Source organism: Manis pentadactyla, chromosome X, assembly GCF_030020395.1.
Source record: "Manis pentadactyla isolate mManPen7 chromosome X, mManPen7.hap1, whole genome shotgun sequence".
In the NCBI taxonomy this organism is placed as follows: Eukaryota; Metazoa; Chordata; class Mammalia; order Pholidota; family Manidae; genus Manis; species Manis pentadactyla.
In genome coordinates this window covers 64,596,726-64,618,013 of record NC_080038.1, presented here as the reverse complement: position 1 = coordinate 64,618,013, position 21,288 = coordinate 64,596,726, and the positions used below count along the sequence as shown (strand labels likewise).

The 21,288-nt window shown below is 42.4% G+C and overlaps 2 protein-coding genes across 4 annotated transcripts in view; one reads left to right on the top strand and one right to left on the bottom strand.

The window, feature by feature from the left end:
- Positions 1-9,273, top strand: part of ERCC6L (ERCC excision repair 6 like, spindle assembly checkpoint helicase) — a 64,899-nt gene extending 55,626 nt beyond the window's left edge. Inside the window, exon 2 of the mRNA XM_036890970.2 lies at positions 4,204-9,273. Coding sequence (XP_036746865.2) covers positions 4,204-7,789 — 3,586 coding nt within the window. The 3' untranslated portion in view covers positions 7,790-9,273. The remainder of the gene's footprint in view (positions 1-4,203) is intronic.
- Positions 9,274-12,422: 3,149 nt separating this feature from the next.
- PIN4 (peptidylprolyl cis/trans isomerase, NIMA-interacting 4) lies at positions 12,423-21,288 on the bottom strand. Of its 3 annotated transcripts, none has more exons than XM_036890971.2 (4): positions 21,145-21,288; positions 18,517-18,590; positions 13,005-13,124; positions 12,423-12,600 (listed from the first exon to the last, which is right to left on the bottom strand). In XM_036890971.2, exons 1-4 carry the CDS (start codon positions 21,185-21,187, stop codon positions 12,442-12,444), a joined length of 396 nt encoding a protein of 131 aa, XP_036746866.1. In that variant the 5' UTR covers positions 21,188-21,288; the 3' UTR covers positions 12,423-12,441. The 3 variants fall into 3 exon arrangements, with proteins under 3 accessions (XP_036746866.1, XP_036746867.1, XP_036746868.1); XM_036890972.2 differs by having other exon boundaries at positions 21,151-21,220; XM_036890973.2 differs by having other exon boundaries at positions 21,108-21,198.

Genomic DNA, 21,288 nt, shown 5'->3' with positions numbered 1-21,288 from the left:
TTGTGTAGTGTGGGGAAGGGGACCAATTTCTTTCTTCTAAGCACATGGATATCCAGTTGAAAAGACTGCTTTTTCCCTCAGTGAATTGTTTCACATCCTTTCAAAATCGTGATTTTCAGGAGTGACATGATTTCCTTTGTGTTTTAAGACATTGTCACTGTCTGCTATGTAGAGACTGTATTGGCAAGGCCAAGAGTGGATATAGGGAGCCCAGTGAGTAGGAAGTTGCAGTTATCCAGGCCAGAGATGATGGTGACTTGGTCTGTAGTAGTGGTAACAGAGGTGGAAAGACACAGGTTATGATTGGGAAATAATGTTATTAGGACTCAGGGACTGTCTGACTGATGAGGAGGGTTATAAAAGAGGGAAGAGATTAAGGATGACCATATTTGGATTGGAGTCAAAGATGATCTTCAGATTTCTAGCTTATATGGCTAAGTGGATTGTAGTGTCATTTGTTACCACACAAATGGAGAAGTATGTTTTTAGATGGAAATAATGAGTTTAATTTGGGATTCACTGAATTTGAGGTGCCTATGAAACTTTCAAGTGGAGATGTCCAGAGGCAGTTATAATGTGGGTCTAGAGTAGAGTGTGGGGGCAAGCCCTGGGTTGGATGAGTGATTTGGTAGTCATGAGCACATAGGTGGGACTGGAAGCTCTGGGAGAGCCTGAGGAGAGAGTCAGAGGAGTGAGAAGAGAGCCCAGGGCTGAGAATGGGAACCTGAGGAGGACACAGAAAAGAAATGGCCAGTGAGAGAGAACCAAGATGGCGGCATGAGTAGAGCAGCAGAAATCTCCTCCCAAAACCATATATATATATTTTTGAAAATACAACAAATACAACTATTCCTAAAAGAGAGACCAGAAGACATAGGACAACATCCAGGCTACATCCACACCTGCGGGGACCCAAACGCCCCTCACCCCAGCTCCCAGTGGGAGGAGAAGAGTCAGAGAGGGGAGGGGGAGGGAGCCCAGGACTGCTGAATAGCCAGCCCTAGCCATCCGCACCAGAGCACAGACACACAGTGCATGCGTGGGGTGCTGGAAACTAGGAAAACAGGACAGTAAGACCTGTGAGCGGATGGATCCCCGCAGCTGGTGCACCCAGGACAAAGAAAAGCGAGTGCTTTTTAAAAGTCTTAAAGGGACAGGGACCCCACAGCTGGACGGAAGCGTCCCGGGACACATAGCCCAGCAGCTGGGGATCCCAGAGAACACCGGCCGGGCGCCCTAACCCCCGGGGCAGCAGCACGGCTCAGAGGCCCCTCACGGTGATAAACAGCCTCCCGCCCATTCCTCCTCCAACGCGACTCTGCCATATTGGAGAAGCATCCTGAGGCTGGCCATGCCCACAGCAACCACGGAGCTCCACAGTGGCTGGGCAAGAAGGAAAACCCCGCCTGCACGCAGCTACCCAGCACAAGCCGCTAGGGGTCGCTGTTCTCCCAGGAGAGGAAGGCCACAAACCAGCAAGAAGGGACTTTCTCTTAGCCAACACATGCGCCAGCTCCCCACAAATACCTCTATCGCCATGAAAAGGCAGAAGAATTTGATACAGACCAAGATCACAGAGGCAAACACTGAGAAGGAGATAGACCTAACCAATCTCCCTGAAAAAGAATTAAAAATAAACCTCATAACCATGCTGATGGAGCTGCAGAGAAATATGCAAGAGCTAAGGGATGATGTCTGGAAGGAGATTACAGAAATGAAACAGTCTCTCGAAGGATTTATAAGCAGAATGGATAAGATGTAAGAGGCCATTGATGGAATAGAAACCAGAGAACAGGAATGCATAGAAGCTGATGCAGAGAGAGATAAAAGGATCTCCAGGAATGAAAGAATATTAAGAGAACTGTGTGACCAATCCAAAAGGAACAATATCTGCATTATAGGGCTACCAGGAGAAGAAGAGAGAGAAAAAGAGATAGAAAGTGTATTTGAAGAAATAATTGCTGAAAACTTCCCCAAACTGCGGAAGGAAATAATCGATCACACCACGGAAGTGCACAGAAGCTCCAACAGAAGAGACCCAAGGAGGACAACACCAAGACACATAATAATTAAAATGACAAAGATCAAGGACAAGGACAGAGTTTTAAAGGCAGCTAGAGAGAGGGAAAAGGTCACCTACAAAGGAAAACCCATCAGGCTATCAGACTTCTCAACAGAAACCTTACAGGCCAGAAGACAATGGCATGATATATTTAATGCAATGAAACAGAAGGCCTTGAACCAAGGATACTGTATCCAGCACGATTATCATTTAAATATGAAGGAGAGATTAAACAATTCACAGACAAGCAAAAGTTGAGGGAATTTGCCTCCCACAAACCACCTCTACAGGGTATGTTAGAGAAACTGCTCTAGATGGGAGCACTCCTAAAAAGAGTACAGAACAAAACAACCAACATATAAAGAACGGAGGAGGAGGAACAAGAAGGGAGAAAAATAAAGAATCACCAGACAGTGTTTAAAATAGCTCAATAAGCGAGTTAAGTTAGACAGTAAGATACTAAAGAAGATAACCTTGAACCTTTGGAAACCATGAATCTAAAGCCTGCAATGGCAATAAGTACATATCTTTCAATAATCACCCTAAATGTAAATGGACTGAATGCACCAATCAAAAGACACAGAGTAATATAATGGATAAAAAAGCAAGACCCATCTCTATGCTGCTTACAAGAGACTCACCTCAAACCCAAAGACATGCACAGACTAAAAGCCAAGGGATGGAAAAAGATATTTCATGCAAACAACAGGGAGAAAAAAGCAGGTGTTGCAGTAGTATCAGAAGAAGTAGACCTCAAAACAAAGAAAGTAACAAAAGATAAAGAAGGACATTACATAATGATAAAGGGCTCAGTCCAACAAGAGGATATAACCATTATAAATATATATGCACCCAACACAGGAGCACCAACATATGTGAAACAAATACTAACAGAACTAAAGGAGGAAAGAGAATGCAATGCATTCATTTTAGGAGACTTCAACACGCCACTCATTCCAAAGGATAGATCCACCAGACGGAAAATAAGTAAGGACACAGAGGCACTGAACAACACACTAGAACAGATGGACCTAACAGACATCTATAGAACTGTACATCCAAAAGCCACTATTACAATAGCCAAGAAATAGAAGCAACCTAAGTGTCCATCAGTAGATGAATGGATAAAGAAGATGTGGTACATATACACAATGGAATATTATTCAGCCATAAGAAAACAAATCCTACCATTTGCAACAACATGGATGGAGCTAGAGGGTATAAAATAGCCAGGCGGAGAAAGACAAACACCAAATGATTTCACTCATATGTGGAGTATAGGAACAAAGAAAGACTGAAGGAGCAAAACAGCAGCAGAATCACAGAACCTAAGAATGGACTAACAGTTACCAAAGGGAAAGGGACTGGGGAGAATGGGAGGGAAGGGAGGGATAAGGGTGGGGTAAAAGAAAGGGGGCATTACAATTAGCATGTATAATGTGGGGGGCAACACAGAGAAGACAAGTAGTGATTCTACAGCATCTTACGCTGATGGACAGTACTGTAATGGGGTTTGTGGGGGGCACTTGGTGAAGGGGGGACCCTAGTAAACATAATGTTCTTCATGTAATTGTAGATTAATGACAACAAAATTTTTTTAAAAATGAAAAAAAAAGAAAAGAAATGGACGATGATTGGGGAGGAAACCAGGAGGAATCCATAGGAATTGAGTAGGAGGGAATCTTAAGGAGGGGGTGGGCGGTTGATCAGTAATATCAAATGCATCACAGAGGTCCAGAAAAATAAGGCCTGAGAAGTGCCCACGTATCCTTACTGTTTCTGTGCTCCCACGGTAGTTTGATGGGTTGTTTGGTTGATTTCACAAAAAAAATAGCTTCATACTTCTTTCAGGTGACAGTTTTTTAATACTGTGGAACCAGTAATCTTTACATATACATTTTCCACAGCAAGTGCCTGGAGGTATTGCTGGCAGTGTCTGGTGGATATTTGTGTCTTAAGTGGTGCCACCCTTCATTGGCATAGTCTGTGCTAACCTTTCCCATCCTGAATTGAGGATATTAAAAGCCCAGCTACAGTTTGGATTCCAAAATGGATTCCAACGTGTTCTTAGACTGGATGTTCAATCTGTTTCCTTTCTTTCTAATCTTATATAATATTCTTTTACCATTTTTTTAACGCAGATACGTGAAAGAGGCCAAAGAAGCAACTAAGAGTGGAGATCTGGAAGCAGCATTAAAACTTTTCAGTTTGGCAAAGGAAATTTTTCCCAATGAAAAGGTTATGAGCAGAATCCAAAAAATACAGGAAGCCTTGGAGGAGGTGGCAAAACACGGCGATGATGAATTCACAGATGTGTGCAACTCTGGCCTGTTGCTTTATCGAGAACTGCACAACCAACTATTTGAGCACCAGAAGGAAGGTGTAGCGTTCCTCTATAGCCTATACAGGGATGGCAGAAAAGGTGGTATTCTAGCAGATGATATGGGGTTAGGGAAGACTGTTCAAATCATTGCTTTCCTTTCTGGTATGTTTGATTCTTCCCTTGTGAATCATGTGCTGCTGATCATGCCAACTAATCTTATTAGCACATGGGCAAAAGAATTTGTCAAGTGGACTCCAGGAATGAGAGTCAAAACCTTTCATGGTCCTAGCAAGGATGAACGTACCAGAAACCTCACTCGGATTCAGCAAAGGAATGGTGTCATTATCACTACATACCAAATGTTAATCAATAATTGGCAGCAGCTTTCAAGCTTGAATGGCCAAGAGTTTGTGTGGGACTATGTCATCCTTGATGAAGCACATAAAATCAAAACCTCATCTACTAAGTCAGCAATATGTGCTCGTGCTATTCCTGCCAGTAATCGCATCCTCCTCACAGGAACCCCAATCCAGAATAACTTACAAGAACTGTGGTCCCTGTTTGACTTTGCTTGTCAGGGTTCTCTGCTAGGAACATCACGAACTTTTAAAATGGAGTATGAAACTCCTATTACTAGAGCAAGAGAGAAAGATGCTACCTCAGGGGAAAAAGCCTTGGGATTTAAAATATCTGAAAACTTAATGGCCATCATAAAACCCTATTTTCTCAGGAGGTCAAAAGAAGAGGTACAGAGGAAAAAGTCAAGCAGCCCAGAGGTGAGACTCAGTGAAGGGAATGTAGATATTGATGCCATTTGTGAAATGCCTTCCCTTTCCAGGAAAAATGACTTAATTATTTGGATACGTCTTGTACCTTTACAAGAAGAAATATACAGGAAATTTGTGTCTCTAGATCATATCAAGGAGTTGTTAATGGAGACACGCTCACCTTTGGCTGAGCTAGGTGTCTTAAAGAAGCTATGTGATCATCCTAGACTACTTTCTGCACGGGCTTGTCATTTGTTGAATCTAGGAGCTGTCAAATTCTCTGTTCAGGGTGAAAATGAAGGGGAAGATTCCTCAGATGTGGACCATATTGATCAAATAACTGATGATACACTGATGGAAGAATCTGGAAAAATGGTATTTCTAATGGACCTGCTAAAGAGACTGCGAGAGGAGGGGCATCAAACTCTGGTGTTTTCCCAATCAAGACAAATCCTAAACATCATTGAATGCCTCTTAAGGAATAGGCACTTTAAGATACTAAGAATGGATGGAACAATTACTCATCTTGTGGAACGAGAAAAAAGAATTAACTTATTCCAGCATAATAAAGATTACTCTGTTTTTCTGCTTACCACTCAAGTAGGTGGAGTTGGTTTAACATTAACTGCAGCAACTAGAGTGGTCATTTTTGACCCTAGCTGGAACCCTGCAACTGATGCTCAAGCTGTGGATAGAGTTTACCGAATTGGACAGAAAGAAAATGTTGTGGTTTATAGGCTAATCACTTGTGGGACTGTCGAGGAAAAAATATACAGAAGACAGGTTTTTAAGGACTCGTTAATAAGACAAACTACTGGTGATAAGAAGAACCCTTTCCGCTATTTTAGTAAACAGGAATTAAGAGAGCTCTTTACAGTTGAGGATTTTCAGAACTCTGCAACCCAACTGCAGCTTCAGTATCTGCACGCTGCACAGAGGAGGTCTGATAAGAAATTAGATGAACATATTGCCTACCTGTACTCTTTGGGGATAGCTGGAATCTCAGACCATGATTTGATGTACACACATGATCTGTCTGTTAAAGAAGAGCTTGATGTGACAGAAGAATCTCACTATATTCAACAAAGGGTTCAGAAGGCTCAATTCCTTGTTGAACGGGAGTCTCAAAAGACAGAGCTCTTAATGGAAAGACAAAGAACTGGAAATGAGAGGATCTGGCCAAAAAAAACTCTACTTCCTTCTCAAACAAAAAAGAAATGCCCTGAATTGAATAAACCACAGCCACGGCTTTCACCTCTTCTAACTCATCATACTCCAGAAGAAGAAATCAGTTCCCAAATGGCAAGTGTAATCATTGATGATCTGCCCGAAGAGCTTGAGACTGTCCTGCAAGATGGTAGCCATCCATGTGAAAGCATGTTTGGAGCTGACTTTGTAGCTACTTTACCCAAGGGGTGTAAACATGTAGAAGATATTTGGGCCAACTCCTTAGTAGGAATGGCTCTACAGAAAGAGGCACAGCGAGAGGGGCCTGCACAGGAGGCACTGGAAGAGAAGCCTCTGGGAGATCTCAGTCAACTGAAGGATGATGATACTTTACATCACTGCAGTCCCCTGGCCATTAATCCCATAATCAATGAAAATCAAAATACAGACTCAAATGTATCTGTTACTGAAACAGTGGACAGTGATCTGGCAGCATCCCACAGTGCACTGCAGGGTGCTCCAGCAAATGGGGTCACGTTGAACGAGGAAGTTTTAGCATCTCCATCACAGTATGTGTGTGATTTCAATCTTTTCTTGGAAGACTCTGCAGACAATGGACAGAATCCTTCCAGGCAGTCTTTGGAGCATGCTGAGCATGAAAATAACTTGTGTGGCTCTGCAGCTAATTCTGGAGCACAGTTTGTGCAGAGCAAAGGAGGTCTCAGTCTGAATCTTTCTGAGAAAGAGGATGAGATGGAAGAAGTAGTAGTTAAAATTAGAAGTAAGGCTAGAAGGATCGTTTCAGATGGTGAAGATGAAGGAGACGTTTTTAAAGATACTTCAGGCACAAATCCATTCAACACATCTCCCTTTCAATTCCCATCTGTAAAGCAGTTTGATGCTTCAACTCCCAAAAGTGACAGTTCACCAGGAACGTTCTTTTCACCCAAAATACCTGATAGTATAAATAAGTTTGTAAACTCGAGAAGATCCTTGGCTTCTAGGAGATCTCTTATTAATGTGGTTTTAGACCATGTGGAGGATATGGAGGAAAGACTTGACAAGAGCAACGAAGCAGAGGTTTCCAAAGGTCATCTGGAAGAAGGAGCAGAGGAAAGCAGTGGTGAAGCCTCAGAGTGTACAGAAGAGTATGCTTCTAGAGAAACACTGTCTTCAGAAAGTAAGTCCAGCTTGTTAACTACACCTAAGTCTGATGCTCTCAGTCAAGAGACCTTTCTTGGTGACCTAGATCCTTTGTCTGGTAGACAGTTGGTTGATTCTACCCTGGATAAGGCAGTGGAGGCTGCACACGACTATGAGACTCTTGTTATGCATGGAAAAGAACTGAAAGAGTGTGGAAAAATACAGGAGGCCCTAAACTGCTTTGTTAGAGCACTTGACATAAAAAGCGCAGATCCTGAAGTCATGCTCATGACATTAAGTTTGTATAAGCAACTTAATAAAACTTGAGAATATAACTTGTTTATTATATTTAAAGTTACCAGAGTATGAGGTAATTTGTTCCCATAATTAGACTCTTTGGAAGCATGAAGCATTCAGGCAGGCTAAAGGCTAGAGAGATCTCAAAAAGCAAGGTTTGTTTCTGACTTTTTGGTAAAGTATCCCTTTATCCCCTTCTTTCCTTATATTTAGGTATTCTGAGCATTACATTAGTATTCCTTTACTTGAATATTCTTGTATTTTTCTTTTAGGCATACATACTCAATAAACTGTTATTTTGAGAAAATTTTTTGTAAAATTATTCTGGCCATTCTTAATTTTATTCTGAAAGTGGTAACTTTGGTATCTCAGAGTTCAGATAATAATATTAAAGTTACTTTTCTCAAGTGTTTTCCATTCACTTTCACTGAGAGGATACTGGCAGATGCCTATAGAAACTCCTTAGTTTAGGCCGGAGCTTGTCATTAGTCTTTCAAATCTAAGACTTGCTTATTAACATGCTAATTTATGCTCTCATCTTACTATAGCAGAAGGCTGTGACAAGGTGCCTGGTTAGGCTTCTTCATCACCGGCACTCTACCCTGGGGTCACCTTGCTGACCATTCAGCTGTTCTTCACTCCCCACCACTGCATTCTGACACATGCCAGCACACTGTATCTTGTGGGTTGTAGACTGAAAGGGAGTTTGGTTCTCTCAGAAACAAAGCGCAGTATATCACTCCACTCTGTCACTAGAGAAAAGGAACTGCCATTTATGGAGTACCTACCATGTATCGGGTACCCTACATAGGTTTCTTGTTTAATCCTTAACCATAATCCTGTGAGGTAGAGGATTTCTATTTTTTAGTTTGAAGTAAGGCTTAGTGAGATGATCTGCCACCATCACATAGTAAGAGGTGAAATGCATTTTTAACCATGCATTACCTCATGAAAAGCCACTGTAATATAGAGTTGTTTTTACAATACTGTTAGGGTCCAGAGTCAACCACCTCTCAAATAGACAGAAGACAGTCATGATAATGCAAGTCACACAGCGAGGTTTATTTCCAGCTAGCTGGGGTCCAAGTGTCTGCCTGACGCAGCGGGTTTCAGCAAGGACCCAGAGCACTCAAAGCCAAGGGTTTATATAGCATTTTCAAAGCACTTAACTCACAGTAATTTTCTACAGTTACATATTATTTTTGCAAGTCACATCCTGGGGGTTAAGCAAGAGCAAGATAAGACCACTTCTCAATTAGACAGAGTGGTTTTGCAAGATAAGCTGACCAGGGTCACAGCCGCCCACAACCCGGTGTCCATGATTAATTTGTTCTTCAAAACCTGTTTATCAAGCCTTACCCAGTTCCTCCTCCCCTGAGTCATGTACCCAGAAAATGGCTTTTCAGCCCTTACAAATACTTCTGACATCAAATGTGGGAGGTGGTTTTCCACACCAAGCAGTTCTCCAATTTTCTGCAGACATCAACTGAGTGTCTTACAATTCAACTCAATTCTGGCACTACCTGGAGTTAGGGTCAGACTTCACAGATTTAGAGGCTCACTCCTAGGCCTGCCCTCACTTCAGGAGCCAGCTATTGTGTTGTTGTTAGTGCTGGGCTTCTACATCATCTACATTCTGTCCTATGCTACAAATTGAGGGTTCCCATGTGTGGGTGAAGTGAAGGTTCCTGGGGCCAGGGTTCTCACCTGGCCCTGGTTGGCTAGCTCACTACATGTGTGGGCAGTACATCATCAGACTTTATATAAAGAGCCCTGCCCAGTGCTCTGGGCGACAGTGGCACAGCTGCAAGGCTGCGGGAGAGCAGAGACAAGACTGGAGTGGTGGCAGCGCCAAAACAGAGACTGAGACAGCTGCATGGGTAGAGAGGCCCAGAGGCAGAGACCAGCTTGCTGCATGCAATCGTGGATATGATTCTAGTGATTGACCTGCCACCATGGAAATAAAGTTGGGTATAACCCTTTCACCCCAAGAACGTTCTACTGTCATTTCTTTGGTCACACTCTGAATCCATAGTGAACTTGCCCGGGGCTAAAACCCATTGGTAAGACACCATGACTGCTCCTTCAGGTTCAATAATTTGCTACAACAGCTCACAGAACTCAGGAAAACATATATTTACACAGTTAAGTACAGAATAATTGTTTTGTAAAACAAAACTTTTGATTACTTAAGTATAATTGGTGTCCTTTGTCATCCTATGTATTTTATTCATGTAAAACCAACACTCTGAGAACGGAGCCACAGGCTTGGACAAACTGCCAAAGGGCTCCATGGCAAACAGATTAAGACTCCTAATTTAAGGGTATGATGCCAAAGGGCTCCATGGCAAACAGATTAAGACTCCTAATTTAAGGGTATGATGTAAAAAGTCTCTCAACTGCCCCTGCCCCCAGGTCTGGATTGCTGTTCCTGGAGACAGTCTATGTATGTATAGGCACAAGCATGTATGTGTGTGGGTAAAATTGTAGTACGTCCAGAATATCTCCCCTGGCTTTAGTACATATGCATATGAACAGGAGCTCAAGGGTGGAGAGAAGTATGGCTTTAGTGCATTTGCATCGTTCCTCAGGGGTGGGGAGAAGTTCATCTCCATATCAGTGAGTAATTACCTGCGCAACGGAGGGCTTATCTGTACCTGGAGGGTGAGGGAGAGGGCCAGATTTGCCGCTGCTGGAGCAGGAAAGAGAGAAGGCCCTAGACTGCAGTTTGTAAGCAATAACCGGGTTTTATACTTAATTTCTCCCTTTGACTGATTTCGGTTGTAGAGGTATTTTGCCCCGGGATTTCCTTTCCCAAGACTTGCAATATGTATATATGATTTACCCAAATAATAAACTACATACACTGTTCTCCACTTAGTTTTTAACACAGTTGTATGACATCCTATTAAGTGGACATACCATAATTTATCATCTTGTATTGATGGACAGTTTCCAACTGGTGCTGAAATGAATATCCTTGTACCATTTATACATATGATTACAGGATAAATTCCTACAAATGGAGTTGCTAGGTCAAATGGTGTATTTATAATCTTGATGGACATTTCCACATTGTTCTCCATGGAGGTTACAGTAGTGTCTATTTCCACCATTCACCTGTTTTCACCATTTACCACGAATACCTGTTTCCCCTACCCTCACCAACAATATGTTCAATGTTTTGAACTTTGCAAATCAGATAAAAAGTGGGATCTCATTTTGATTTCAATTTGCAATTATTTTACTGCAAATGAGGTTTGTTCATTAAGCATTGAACTTAAAAGATGTGGTTTCAAAGTAGAATTGAATACATATTCTATGTGTGTAAATCTGTATAAATCCTTAACTTTTTCATTTACCAACTCTTTCAGAACCTTAGATGCCAGTCAAAAGCTAACTTCCCAAAGGTTTGCTTAGTGTCAGACTCATTCCTTTCTCACAAGCTAGCTATAACCTCTCTCTCCATGCCACATAAATTAGTTTGCTTTTAGTCCACCTTTCCAGCATTCTGGCTTCCTTTCTGTGTGGTGACATCCCAACAGAAGTATCCTGGGTAAGCCAATGTCCAGAGCAAAGGACTCTGGCTAGGTAGTGTCTCATATAAAGCTTTTCAGAATTTCCTTCAAGACTTTCACAATTTATAGCCCTCATTTAGAGACCTTGTTTTGAATGTGGTTTTTAAAGCAGTTTTATCTTAGGCTTATTTCAAACATCTCTATCATACTGGCCTATCTGTGTATCCCAGGGAATGGGACACCCTTTAGTCTGCTCAGTGGGGAAAATCTCATGGAGGCATAACCTGCTGGGGTGCTCAGAAACTCTTCTAAAATGGGAAACAGGTCTCTAAATGAAGTTGCCACTATGTGGCATAATGTGGGCATGTCACATGCAGCTAGAGAACAGTGTATTAAAAGAACTGTGAAGAATCAGTTGTGTTGGCAGTTTTAATTTTGAAGCAGTATAGCATTTACAATATTTTTACACTTTTTTGGCATATCATAAATATGGTATTGAAATTTTTTAAATGTAGATACACAGAACACTGGCCCTGGGAGGGGTGGTCATGATGTAAGCCATCCATTTGAAGATGAGGGAATGTTTTTATGGTGACATCTCCCCCTTTGACAAGCACTTGGTGAATGGCAGCTTAGTCTTGTAAAAACAACTGGTAGAAGAACTAAGAGCCCTTTTCCCTCCAATAAACACTTATTTAAAAAGAAAGGAGTTAATGTTGAATGGTTCATTGAGTGCCACATACTATGTTAAGACAACAGAGCTTAATATATGTTCTGGCAGATCAAAGTTGGCTAACTTATAAAACAAGTGTTGTCTAGGAGCTTATTTTTATGATTTTCATATGCTAATCTGTCTTTGATGTCCAATTCAATGTGTGAATACTGGGAGTTGACACTTGGCTCTCTTAGAGACAGTTTCTAAATTATGAAATATACTGAGAATCAAGACAAAGTAGTTCTGGGAGGAAAGGGACTACAGGTTAAAAGGAGTTGGCTTGACTTATCTTTGAGAACTCCTGACTGAATACCTACTAAACACTAACTTTTACCCACTTGATTTTGCACCTACAAACTACCAATGTCAGAGTTCCTAAAATACAAGGCTTACTCAACATCTTTTAAAGAAATAAACAATATATAAAACATTCAGTCTCTCATATGATTTTATTTTCTCCCCTCAACCATAACAATATGGTATCCAAATTTTGTTTTAACTGGAGGGTCTGTAAACACAGGTTTATCCAGCCCACTTACAGGCAAGGCAAATGCTGCTTCTTGAAATGGTCCCACCATGGACCCTCTGGTCATCCAACCCAAGTCGCCCTGAAAAACCCAAAAGATAAGTGAGGTCAGGTGGTTCTGAAGAGGGAACAGTTCTAGTGTAGCTTGAGAATTTCCCAATATGCACACTAAGGTTCCTAGGTTGATTAATCTGGACTGTAAAGTAGGTTCAACAAAGACAAGCAGATGGAGAAGGTCCACCCCTGGACTGAACACATAAGCACTCACAATGCTGTGGTGTCTTTGTTAGCTGTGTTTAAGTTTGACCATGCCTGAGTTTAGATAGGTGACCCATATTCAATTGTTCACAAGTTGGACATTTGGCTTTTAAGATCTTTAAACCACGATATGGCTAAAATTAATGGCAGAACATAGAAACAATCCTACTGCTTGCTGTGTGTCCTCCATGAGGGACAGATCACCTTAAAAGATTAAGAGCACCATACCCCTTGCCTGGCTTTATCTTCACTATATTGTGTGGCTACTTCATTGAATCTCATTCCAGACTTTAATTTTTCCATGGCTTCCATGATTTTCCCATGTTTTTCACACAGGATGTGTCTGACCTACAAGGAGAAAGTATGTTCATGTAATAGTTGAAGGCCCAAATGAGTCCTTTCCTCACAGTACAGCAGTCATATCTGGATTTCCTCCATTAGCTACAAACGCATTAGCTCATGGCAATGGAGAAGCCTGGAAAGTTGCCCAGTTGGGTGATGGCCACAAACCCAATTCCCACATCAAGACAGTATCACAGAACCCCAGTGTACAGGGAAAATGGACACCTGGCTGTTGGAAGCACCCATCTTTTACCGTGTACCTCAATGAAAGAGGAAAAGGAAACAATGGTTACAAACTTTGGTCCTGGAGTCCTGTCCCAATTCTGCTATAGGACCTTAGGCATGTTGTTATATCTCCAAGTGTTTCCTTCTTTGAGCACTGAAATACTAACAGTACCTATGTGTTCTCCTGGAGTTATGAAAATTGAGGTAGTGCAGCTATTACTCAGTTAGGGCTAGCTATTATTTTATCAGCATGGGGATGATATTTAAAAAAACTGAGATACATTTTACAAAGAGAGCCAGTGTCAATTCTCCCCACAATTCAAGGTAAAAAAGTATCATATATTGATGGTACATATGGCATGTGTGTGGGGTAATGGGGAAGACAGTGTAGCACAGAGAAGACAAGTAGTGACTCTGGCATCTTACTACACTGATGGACAGTGACTGCAATGGGGTATGTGGTGGGGACTTGATAATATGGGTGAATGTCGTAACAATGTTTTTCATGTGAAACCTTCATTAGAGTGTATATCAGTGATACCTTAATAAAAAAAAGTATCATATATTGAGTATTAAGAGTACTCAACCTTATAGAAGTATTCAGATTTGACCTATGTTCACACAGGATGTTTTTAAAAAATCACTATATCCTTAAAAATGATGTTGTCAAGGTGTCTGTTTTACAGGATTTCCTGCTTGTCATTCAGACAGAATTGTTTCATATTACAGGTGATGGATGCACTGGGGTGGGGACTAAAAGTGTCCCCTTATAAACTCAGAGACCAGCAAACCAAGGTTGTCCTCAGGGTTCAACTACTGAAACTGAGGGCAATGGGATCCCAGGCCTACAGAAGTACCTTCCTGACTGGAGGGGCTACATGGGAGATATGAACACAGCAAAGGAAAGACTGTTGTCAAAAAGCTAGGCTCAGAAAGGCAAACTTCTAGAGAATGTGTCCAGCATTCTCCAGGGGAGATGGACAAACAATCTGGCACTAGAGAGACACATTTTGGGGGACAAAGATGGTTCATGAGACCTCAACTTGGCTGGGCTACAACAGCTTCTAGACCGCCTGCCACTTGCTGCTTCCACACTCACAAAGCAACCACCTGCTTCACTCACTGGGAAAGTGCACACAGCATTCATGATCACAGAAAAGGGATACCAAACGAACAAATAAGTATTCTAGCTTGGACAGTTTGACAGGTGAGACATGCTGAGTCTGTGGTACTTTGTGGGCTTTGTTAAGTATGCCTGACCAACTGGCAACTGTAGAAGATTGGCATCTTTGAAGAGCACCAAGCTACAGAGAGAATTTAGGAACACCCACATGGAAGTAGTAGCTGATGCTATGGGAGGTGATGAGACTACCCAGGGAGGCTATGGAGAAAGAGGAGGAAAGGAGGTTAAGGACATTCTTAGAGAATATCAATGTTTAAGCAGTAAGCAAAGAAAGAAGCTCAACAAGCATGATAAAAAGGAAGGGCCAGATGGGTAGGAAAGAAAGGCATGTTAACAGAAACCAGGGCAAGAGAAAGTTTTGAGGAAATGGTCGACAGGGTTAAATGCTGCAGAGTGAACATGTTAAGAAGTACAATCAACTCAGCAGTGACCGGTCCATGGCCTGACAAAAGCGTTTTCAGGAGAGTAGTGCAGAAGCCAGCCCACAGCAGGCTGACAGGAGGAGGTGAGAAGCAGGAAGGGTACTGTGCATGGGGTGCGCCCCCAACCGAGTTGGAAAAGCAGGATCAAGGGCTTTGGTCAGAGGACAAGGGTCACAGACGTGTACTTTAAGGTCCCTGGACATGTTTTCAGAATGAAGGGAATGAGGCAATAAAGAGGCAATGGCTGAAGACAGAGCAAAGAAAGAAGGTGGAGATAAATGAAGGAAGCAGGTCAGACCCTCAGAGCCCTCTTGGAGAACCTAGCCCTACAGAAAGAAAGGTGAGGAGTGAGAGGAGGCAGGTAGAGGTGAAACTTTGTTGGTAGGGGGCTGAAAAGCTGAGTTCTTAACTATAGGTCTGGTTTCCATTTTCTTATGAAAATTAAAATACTTGAAAGTTATTGAGTACTTAATATTTGCTAGGCACTGTGATAAGTGCTTTACATGCACTGTCTCATGAAATCCTCACACCAACCCTGTGATACTGTGTTTCTCAACCCTGGCAGCAAATCAGAATTGCCCCCAGAGCTTCTAAAAAATGTATCAAGGTCCAGGCCCCACCTCGCAGAGATTCTGAGGCAGCTGGTCTGGTATGGGACCCTAGGTACTGGCAGTTTTAGGAGCTCTCTACGTAAATCTGATGTACACTAGGGTAGAGAACCACTGGATGAAATTAATCTGCTGACTGAATGCAGCAGGCTGGTGGATGGCTTGAGGTGAGTGGTGAAGCTAGTCCTGAGGGCCTAGCTGAAGTTGGAGACCAGGAATTAGTGACCCCAATTCCCAGACTGTGTGATTCTCCAGTACGGCCCAGCGGTTCCGGGTTTAAGTGTAAAGAAAGTAGCTCACTGGACTGACCCTGAGTTGTAGTTTGGCAGGTGGATGTAGCTATGACCAAAAGGAAAAGGAGTCAGGGCTCCTTGAGCCAGTGGTCAAGCTGTCATATGGAATTTCCTGTTTACAGGACATATAGGGCTTGGAGAACAGACATGATGCCTGGGAGGTGAGGAGAACAGGGAGGGTTTGAGGTCCTGTAGGTCTGTATGCTCAGAACAGAACAGGACTGGGGGGAGGTGGGAAGAGAAGGAGGAGGGAAGCTACGGTGAGCATATGCATTTCAGAGTCTGGACAGTTCTAGTGACCCAGGGCAGGGAGGCTGAGGAGTGGGGTCTAAAGCAGGGTGCCAGGATGTAGAAGGTGCTTAGACCCTTAAAGGCTGGAGAGTTCTGGGGTCCACCCCCTGCTGGGGCCTTCACAAACACTGGAAACCGAGCTGTCCTCCAGCAGGTGAGCAGTTATACATACTATGGCCCTTCCATTCCATGGAACATTACTCAGCAATACAAAATAACAGACTACTGATACACGCAACAACTTGAATAAAATCTCCACATAATTATGCTGAGTGAAAATGCCAATCCCGTAAGGTTACATACTGTATCATTCCATTCATGTAATACTCTTGAAATGATAAAATTTCAGAAATGGAGAACAGATTAGTTGCTGCCAAGATTAACAAAGGAGAAGAGATGGGGTGAACTGGGTGTGGCTAGAAAAGGGCAACAGGAAGGATCCCTGCAGTGATGGTAATGCTCCAGTATCTTGACTATATCTATCAATGTCAATCTCCTGGATATGCTATTGTACTAGAGTTTTGTAAGATGTTACCGTAAGGGGACACAGAGTAAAAGGTATGTGTATTATTTCTTACAACTGAATATGAGTCTAAAATTATCTCAAAAGAAAAAGCTTAACAAAGAAGTTTAACCCTACTCAATTTTCCTACCTCATTAAATGCCACTCCTTTCCGTATACCTCATGTCCATATACTTAACATTTTTTTTCCAGAAAGGGCAAGACATCTCTTTAAAGCCATACACAGTGGAGTAGTCTCTTAAGTTGGGTGCTTGTAAAAGTAAAAGTGAGCCTATGAGGTGACAACTGCATATAGCCAAAGTTACCTGCAACACCCCTTAGGAAGATGCCATACTGTAGACCAGCATGTCAGCCCTCCTCAGGCCCAGCATAGCCTGTCTCTCCCACCTGTATTGTAACAATGATTACTTCTTCAGCTGAATTCCAAGTGAAATAGCTGGTTTGTATTTGGGGGCCAAAAATTTACCTTTGGATTCCAGAATCCCACTTCACATAGCTGGATGCTCATACAAGAACAGAGGTCAACTATGGAGAAGCAGATTCAGGTCTCCCACCTCACCCTCTCTCTGCGGCACAGGTTCACTGAGTAGAAAAGTGGGCAGAAAATGGCCCATGCTATTTACACCCCCCCTCTCTTTTTTTCGGCTGCATGTGTATGCTTGCATTTGTATGATGCCATTCCACTGGTGTGCTTATCATAGCCATGAAATTGACTTCCTTACCTAACTGCTCCCAGCTAGACTGTGATAACAGGAACCATCTCTTACTTGTTTTTTTTTTAATAATACCCAGAATTTAGTACACTGCTTGGCACAGGGCAGATGTCACTAAATAATAATAATAATTAGTTAATATTATTATTTTAAAGTTCACCTGTTTAGAATTTTTTTGACATTTCCTAAATACATATATTTCAAGATTATGTTTCTATTTTTCAATTGATTTTTTTCAACATAGAAAAATGTTACAGAACTATTCTCTATGCTGTACTTTTATCCCTGTGACTAATGTATATTACAGTTGAGATTTTGTGCCTCTTTCTCCCCTTCACCTGTTTCACCCACCTGCCCCAGCCCCTCCCCCATGGCAACCACCAGGCACTTCTCCGTGTCTCTGGGTCTACTGATGTTTTGTTCATTTTGTTTAAAAAAGAAAAACCCTGCTATTTGTTGACAACATGAAATAAGCCAGGCAGAGAAAGAGAAAAACCATATGAATTCACTTATATGTGAAATCTAAAAACAAAACAAAACTAATAAATCATTATTGAATGAAGGAATCAAAGCATGGGATCCCATATCCTGAATGACACATGAAAACTGCCTTGTTACATAGCACTGAGCAGTACAGTTCTGTTTCCAGATTATACTCTCCCAGGGCAGACACTCCTCGGTAACTAGGTCCAGTACTTCAAGTACTTATTTGCAATTGTCTCCACTTTCATGCTCAGGGCCCCACTTGCAGCTCACCAATGGGGAAGCTATCTAATGAGACCAGTGCCTTTGTTTGCTTACCTAAGCTCTTAGTTTTATAAAATATTTTTTCCTGAGAAATAATTAATTCACTTACTGGGAAGACATAACTTAATACATTTTAAGGAACAATACTAAAGTATGAAAAAATTCTGGGTGCCTGGGAAAGCATTTGAGAAAGTATTTAAAAGGAATTACTCTTCTTAAGTGAGATTAGTCTATATTTTCCAATTTTGTGTTATGTTGATTTTACATGAGTGTTAGGTGAACGTCTTAGAATGAGTTAAGCATGCTGTCTTTTCCTCTTCTGTGTGCCGAGTAACACATTATCTTTGTTACTTATATTTACCATGAAACAAAAAGAAGGAGCTAGTAACTCACCTTTACTGTGCTGCCACCACCTTTGGGACCCTGAGCCTTCTTGTCAGAACAGTCACTCCCAGAGGCTGCTCCCCCTACAGAGAAGAGATGACAGGTACTCATTTAAATTGCACCTTGATATTTGCAGAAAGGTCCAACACAGCAGGAGTTCACTCTTCCATCGTAGCACCAAGCTTCAAAAGGGAACTCTGCCAGACACTTCATGACATCAAGCTAAATTATCTGTGACTCACCTCTCTTAAAACAGGTAAGTCATGCCCTACATAAACTTTTCACAGAAAATGGATACACATGACCATGTTAATGGATGAATGAGAGCACCAGAAGACTGATCCAGATTTTCTGGACTCAATTTGAAATCCTTCCTCCAGGGCAAACCCCTGAGCTCTTGTAAGATTTCTATTAAGCACTGTAACTATGCATCTGAGTACTCATGATTCCAGTAAGTAAAATCTCTGAAAATATATTTTAAATAGATAACATTTTCCACCACCCATATTCAGCTAAAGAATACATTCATGTCTAAATTCCTGGAGTCTACTACACTGCCTACTCTTACCTTCCTAAGAAGTTATCAATGCTCAGATTAACAATCACTGGCAGCACCTTACATTTTACTACCATGGCAACTTCTGTGTTGATGGCAGCATACTTACTGTCAGAGGCTGAGGTTCCTAAGAACTAATGCTGGATTAAGTATTCAGTTCAATCAACATTTCCTAATGTGACTACTAAATTCCATGCACTGGGGATACAAAGATGAACAAGCCATGGTACCTTCCTTCAGGGAGCTCACATTCTACTGGGGAGAAAAGATATGTCAACAGATCATTTCAGAAGGATGATCTACAATCTGTGGACAGGGGGCTGTGGAAGCACAGAGGGCTATTTTAGCCAGTCACAGGTTTCCTGCATGAGAAGGAGCGGACCAGGTGAAGAAAGGACAAGGGTGAGGAGATACTCCAGGGTTGGAGGAACAGTATGATCTGTGTAGCAAACTATGGATGGAGCCAAACGTTGGGTGAGAGTCCTGTAAGATGAGCCAAGGGGAGGTGGCTGAGGGTTAGGGCACAAAGGCTTTTGGACCCCATTAAGGAACTTGAAATATATCCTAGAAGTAAAAGGGAACCACTGAAAAGTTTTAATCAGGAGACTTCACCTTAATTGTCTTAGCATCTCCTATGCCTGGCAACACAACAGCTGTCCAGTAAATGTTCAAATAACTGAAAACCCCAAATACTGACCACCAAATGCCTAAGAAAATGTTACTGCCGTGGAGTTTTATTACACCAAACTCTTTAGTGGGTTTGTGTATATTCTCTCTCGAACAATGACTTCCAGTTATCCCATTCTCTCCCCTGTTGGATGCTGTCATCTTCTGTTACCTCACTCCCTCTCACTGACTGAAGACTCTGGCAGCAACTTCAGGCTTCCTTTTCACCCTCACTCCTGCCATCATTCTGGATTACCTCACCATCTATGCTGTGGAAACATCCAACAACCTGACCTCACACTTTGACATCTCCCTCCTGAATGCCCAGCCTTCAACTCCAGACCACCTGCTTCCCAGGGGCACAGAGGGGAACTGTGCCACTGGGAACTAGTAGTTCAGTCTCTGGCTACAACTTCCTGTTCTTCCAACCTCCTTATGCCTCATTCCCACAACACTGGCTCTTTGACTTCACAGAAACCACCCCTCCCAACTTCAGTTCCTTTATCCTGCTATGTTCCCCTAGACTGTCAGACTTCTCCTTCCCTTCCCAGTCTGGACCCCATGCTTGATCATCTGAACTGCATTCCCATGGCACCCTTAAATCCCTTGTATTGCTATCCTTCTGTTATCATTGTTCAATGAAACCTCAACCCTGGCTGAAAGCTATACCCAGCTCTTTTCAATCCTATTGTGCTAGTTGCACACTACTAGGTAAATCATGACTGTATGGATTTGTCCTCAACAAATTCATGGCCTTCAATCTTAGGCTCTCAGCCCTGAAGGGTCATCCTTTTCTTAATGTTTCATTCCCTGTCTCATAATCCTCAGTGGCTACTCCAAACCTTTACCACTCTCAAGACCCCTACTCAGTCCCTGCCACTTGGTCTAAAAAATTACTCTTGCTTCTCACTTTATTAAGAAATTGAGGCCATTAAGCATGATCTCAATGCTTACAAACCCCACCCCTTCCCCCTCTCTGGCCCCAAATTTTACAACCACACCCATCCTGTGTGACCTCAAGCATAAGGTGTCCCTTCTCCTATTCAAAGGTCAACTGCCCCACCTCTGTCCTGGACCCCATTTTCTCCTAAATCTCACTCCTCGTACCTTTACCTAACTACGGGATCCTTCACGCAAGCCTCACTCCCAAGTTGTCCCCATTCTGAAAAAACAAATTACAACTTCCTCTTAATCCTTTGTCCTCTTCTATCTACCATCAAATTTCCATGTCTTCTCAATGACAGCTTTCTAGAAAAGTCCACACTCATTGTCTCCAACTTAATCACTTCCCGGTCAGCTCTCTAGTCACAGCCACTCTCTGTCTCCAAGCACAGACCCCGGGGAGGTCGCCGGTCTGCTCTCTCCCCTCGATCCTCACCCGACCCCATTCTCCCGGATTGCTCTGGCCGCTCTACCTTTACCCCCTTTCCTAGAACCGCTTTTCCCTTTGGGCGGCATCTTTGAAACGTCCAGTCGAACTCTCAACTGCTCTGGTAAACACACAAAGCCCCTTCAGGCCCCACGAGCATGTTCTAAACAAATGCCTGAAGGCGACATCG

Excerpts from the sequence above, each read along its gene's own strand:
- PIN4 (XM_036890971.2), bottom strand. The coding sequence starts at position 21,187 with ATGCCGCCCAAAGGGAAAAGCGGTTCTAGGAAAGGGGGTAAAG. Across the intron at positions 13,125-18,516 it reads GTGGTGGCAGCACAGTAAAG|GTCAGACACATCCTGTGTGA; the intron begins GTGAGTTACTAG and ends TTCTCCTTGTAG. Across the intron at positions 12,601-13,004 it reads AAGATAAAGCCAGGCAAGGG|GGCGACTTGGGTTGGATGAC; the intron begins GTATGGTGCTCT and ends TGGGTTTTTCAG.